At 29.3% G+C, this 5,356-nt stretch overlaps 1 protein-coding gene across 1 annotated transcript; it reads right to left on the bottom strand.

The window, feature by feature from the left end:
• LOC109225009 (probable DNA double-strand break repair Rad50 ATPase) lies at positions 318-3,213 on the bottom strand. Its single transcript, XM_019389601.1, has 4 exons — positions 2,793-3,213; positions 1,708-1,818; positions 777-857; positions 318-657 (listed from the first exon to the last, which is right to left on the bottom strand). The coding sequence occupies exons 1-4, from the start codon at positions 3,033-3,035 to the stop codon at positions 583-585; spliced, it is 510 nt and encodes a 169-aa protein (XP_019245146.1). The 5' UTR covers positions 3,036-3,213; the 3' UTR covers positions 318-582.

The raw sequence follows: 5,356 nt of genomic DNA, 5'->3' as shown, positions 1-5,356 counted from the left end.
AAAGTCATCGTTTCTTCTTTTAACTATGTATCGAGTCAAACTACTTGATAATAAATTGAAAATGGAACGAAGGTCTATCAATAAAATAGTAACAACAAACTTAGTATGATCTTATAAATGGGATCTAAGAAGGATGGGATATGCGCAGACTTATCTGTACCTTGTGTAAGGTATAGAGAGATAGTTTTCGATAGACTCTAGACTCAAGAGAACGCGTTTTCAAAACAAATTTAACAATTATAAGGGATTTGGTAAGGAAGTTAACTTTTCTTCACAGGATACAATTTCACCAACTAAAAACAAGAGACATTTCAAAAGACACATGTGAAAAAGAGAATAGAAAAGAATCCACAGCTTGAGACCTGTTTTAGTTACAAACTTGTTTACAAAACCTAAAATTAGAAACTGATGATCAATCATCCTTCAAAGGCTAAAAATAAACAGGAAAAAACAAGAAAAACAAGAAAAATTGAATACATCCAACCAACACAAAAAACAGCCAATATATAAATAGAAATTTCGATTATCTTAATTATATCACACAAACCTAATTAGTCACTGAGCTTTTTTTGAGGTAATTTTTCATTGAATTGTTTCTATACTCTTGCTCAGCTCTTCCAACTTCTTCATCCTCATTTTCTCGCTTTCACCCACCAGCTATACGTAAAATAAAAAGACACATACACAGATTAGACACATAGAAAAGAGTTTTAAATACACATAGAGAAAATTATTTGGAACAGGAAAATCAATAAATGCAGTAAATATATATTTACCTCCATCAATCTTGATATAAGCTGTACTTTTTCCTTATGTTTTTCATTGAAGGCCTCAAGTGCTTCTTTGTATTCTCTTTCCTGAAGTCACGTAATGAAATGGCCATTGTCAAATAATTCATCAAGATAATATATCAGTAAGTATTAAATCCCATCAGCAGTTAAATATCATAACCAGACCAATTAAGTCGGTTTTTTATCAATTCGATTTTGTTGGATTTATTTCTTGAATATAAGACACAACACTACCAAATACATTTTCCGAATATTATATTCCAACATATCAAACTAATTAATTTTTGAGTAAATATGTCATTTACCGAGATATTTTGATAATAATTGAATTAAACAGTAGTAATATAAAATTTAATGACTCAATTAAAGACAAGTTATTTTTAACATGAAATATAGATTGTTGGACTTAAGAGCTACCAATCAAACTAAAACGTAAAGGCAAAGAACACCTACAAACCAAGAGTCTAATGATTAATATGTATCATATATTTTTTTTAAACATATATATATATATATGTGTGTGTGTAATAATAAGTTAAATAGGTATTTATAGTTGGTTTGGTTCAACATTTGATTATTTTTTGCTTCAAACCAAAACCAAGCCACATTTGGTTGTTTTTCAAATTCAAAACCAAAACCAAATCAAACCAAAAAATTGTCCGGGTTTTTTCTTGTCGGTTTGATTCGATTTCGGTGTGGTTCAGTTTTTCGGTTTCTGTGATTGATTTCCTTATAACGATATATATTATTTACAAAAATCCCAGCCAACCTGACCCCATGCCCAAAAGAATGAACAGTTAAACAGTTTAATAAAAAAATGAACAGTTTGAAACACAAAAAGGAAAAAGATTAAAGGACAAAAATACATTGCGAGTGTAAATTCAAGAAAGTAATAAGTGGGAAATATATATTGTACCTTCTTCTGGCAAGTTTGTCCAAGAGGTTTTAACTCTTTGTTGACTGCATCAATCCTTTTTCTGACCGTTGAAACTTCTTTCTTCATTGGATCTGCTAATGCTTCTAATTCCTGATAATTAAATTATAATTTAATGTTATATATATACATGTATTATAGAAACTTTGAACAAAACTTAATTTTTTCCCTTTTTTCAATCTATTAAAATTATTTTCGATTATATAGGGAGATTGGAAAAGGACAAAATACAAAATTGGTCAATCGGCCGAAATTAATTGAAATCGCTACCCAAAAAGTATATAGAATATATATATATATATATATATTATATGCATATATACACATATATACAAGAAAATATACATTTGTTAGGCTATTATTTTTTGTAGTGTCTAAAAATATAGATTTCTTATTGGAAATGGCAAGGGAAAAGGATTATGGAAATCGAACTCACACCTATTAATTACTCATCAGAGCTGCCATTTCCAACAGTTGAAATTTTCCAAAATTTAATACAAATTTTATACCAATTTTAACCTTCTAGATTTATCAAATTATGTACTACTAGTATTTTATAGGTTAAAAACACAAAAATATGCTGAAAACAATAATTTAAAAAGGAGAAATTACACAGATCAGAGTTCTTTTGGATCTCCTTCTTCCCTATAAATGCTCAAAAAAAGAGGAAAATCCCAGAAAAGGAATGGGAGAAAAAAAGGGAACAGAAATGTATGTTAAAATTGATTTTTTTAACCCAAAATTCAACAAATCTGTGTTCCAAATAATTAATCCTTCTGTTTTATTCTAACTTTAAGCTAAGTTAAATTTCTCATTTTTCCTCACAGATTAACACAACAAATTTTTCAATTAAACTAGCAATACCTTTGTGCCCTAATATTCTAATTTTCACCTTAATATATCAAAAATTCCTAAAATTCAAAAACAAATCTCAAGTTATTTCAAGTTTTTCGGCTAAAAATCAAAACCTTATACTACAAAAGAAAAAAAAATTAATAATCAGAAAATTAAATGCGTAGCCAAAAATAAATAAATAAATAAATAAATAAAAAGAGGAAAAAACAAACCTCGCGAATAATGGCCAAACGGCGAGTTTCTTCTTCAATACGACCTAACTGAGCTTGAACTTTCTCTCTAACTTCAAGTTTCTTTTTCTCAATTTCTTCTTCTTTAGCTTTGAAAGTTGAAAGTGCAGATTTAGACATTTCTTCATCTTCCTTTGTTAATGTCCCATTAAAACTCAAATTCCCTGAAATTTGACTTGTTGATTGCATCAGTGTTTGTAGCTGTTGTTGTTGTTGATTCTGCATTTTTTTTTTCTTTAACAAAATTTTACTCTTCTGGTTTCTTCAATTCTTTCTTTTTCTCTGTTTTGGGTCTCCACTATCTTTTTCTTTTTGCTTTGGTTATGATTGGAATGGTAATGGACCGTTTTTTCTCTCTACTGTTGCAGGGTTGTGGTTATGTACAAATAAAAAAGGGACTGGCTTTATTGTTTAAAGTTATTATGACAGCACATTTCTATATTTTTTTAAATTTTTTCTTGTGTGACCCACAAAAGAGGGTGAAAAGTATAAATAGTTAGAATACTAAGGGGCCGTTTGGTTCTTAGGATTAATTATTTCGTAATTAGTTTCCCGATTTTTATCCCACCTTTCTATAGGGATAAAAATAATACTATAATCCCAGGATAACTAATTTCTGGATTAGTTATACCGCAATTTATCACAACTAAATGTGAAAGTCATCGCAAATTTAATTTAGAAATTAATTATCCTTTATCTCTCGTATCAAACGAGCCCTAACAGTGATGTTTAAGGAAAAATATGTAATTTTACGCCATCAAAGATTGCGGTGGTATTGAATATTGATAAGTTGTTTCACTCTTAATTATAGGTTTTGGGTTCGAGCTTTAAGAATTAAAAAAAAATCTGATAGAGAGTATTTCTCCCTTTAATGGGACATACACGATGCGAAATTCGAACAATCAGGCCAAAGCAGATACCGAATTTCGGGTAAAAAAAATAAATCTTTATGTGATTCATTATACTTTCCTAGACCGTATATATAGATAAACACTAATTATACATAGCATAAATTATAATTATATATTTGCATGTTATTTTTAGTTTAAACGATTGGATGAATGATTATTAAAGATATTTCTTTCATAAGAAAATCTTTGTGATTCTATTAGAAAAGCTAAAAAAAAAAAAAAAATAAGGGAAATGTTCCAACCACCAACAAGGTAAACCATTCATAAAAGAAGCATTGGATAAGAATTTCATCACTTTACTGATTTTATTGTCTTAGCCAAATCTCAAAGCTTGTGTCAACTCATTTTCTTTAGTAATTAGCTAATTTCTTTTTCATTTGACGTTCGAAATCTATTTTGAGGTCTAATTAATTCGAATTAGTATCGGGAGGTCTCATACCTAATATTATATTACTCAACACGAACTTACCTCCCTTGTATTAAGTTAACCTTTCTAGTAATCTAGTTAAGTTGTAACTAGAGCTAGTTTGTTACTTATTAAGTTAACCTTTCTAGTAATCTAGTTAAGTTGTAACTAGAGCTAGTTTGTTATTAATGTGTACTCTATATTAGTTAGAAGTTAGAAAGTACTCCCTCCGGTCCAAAATAAATGATTTTTTGGTTATTTTCACACATATTAAGAAATTCACCTTTTAACATTAATTAGCAATGAAATTGACCATATTAACCTTTACTATCTCTTCACATAAAAACTCCTAACACATACTTCAACATTATTTACTTCAGGGGCAATGTAGGAAAAAAATAATTAATTCATTCTTGAAATCTGAAAAAATCACTTATTTTGGACCACAAAAAATAGGCCAAAAAATTACTTATTTTGGACCGGAGGGAATAACATATATACAGATGATCCTGTAATCGAGTAGCTTGCTCTTTAAGCTGTATGAAATCCTTTTTTCGTTTTCTCTAATAAGTTTGCTCTCCTCTCAGCTTACAGTCGCAATACTCATTTGACATTGGTTTCAATTCAGAGATTTAACATAAGCGCTCTCTATCATAAGCGCTCTCTATCAAAGGCGAGTCTATTCCCAAAGCGACCCAAAATCCAACCGAACTCCTTACATATCACATGAACAATGGTCCAGACTACACAAGACTCTTTCATTTTTTTTTTTTTTTTTTTTTTGGTTATATTATCTTGAGCTGTTATTACCCAACTCCAACTAACTTGTACACTTTCCTCCACATGGATGTGGTCACCATTACTTACATAATATATAACCACCTTTACCAGAACACAATGTAATTAACATTATATATGGAAACTACAACAATATTTTTATTGCTAGTTCTCTTTTCCTTCTTTTGCTTAGGCAAAATGTAACGTAAGTAATGTTGTTGCATGCCAACCTGATATGTGCACTTGATTACTCTGTCTTTGCATAACTTTTCAAATAAGGTGCCATTGCCCATTTCTTTTTAAAGTTACTTCATTTTCTTTCTTTTTCAATAAAGTATTTAGTATTATAACTCGTTGATCGGACTAATTTTGATACACATCGTATAATAATCTATCTAAAAAGTAAAGCGCTTACCTTCTAAGAGGTACTTTATTTCAGAGTTTAATTTGAA

Source organism: Nicotiana attenuata, chromosome 4 (genome assembly GCF_001879085.1).
Source record: "Nicotiana attenuata strain UT chromosome 4, NIATTr2, whole genome shotgun sequence".
Lineage (NCBI taxonomy): Eukaryota > Viridiplantae > Streptophyta > Magnoliopsida > Solanales > Solanaceae > Nicotiana > Nicotiana attenuata.
Note: the sequence above shows the minus strand (reverse complement) of the source record. Positions and strands in the feature narration are given on the sequence as shown.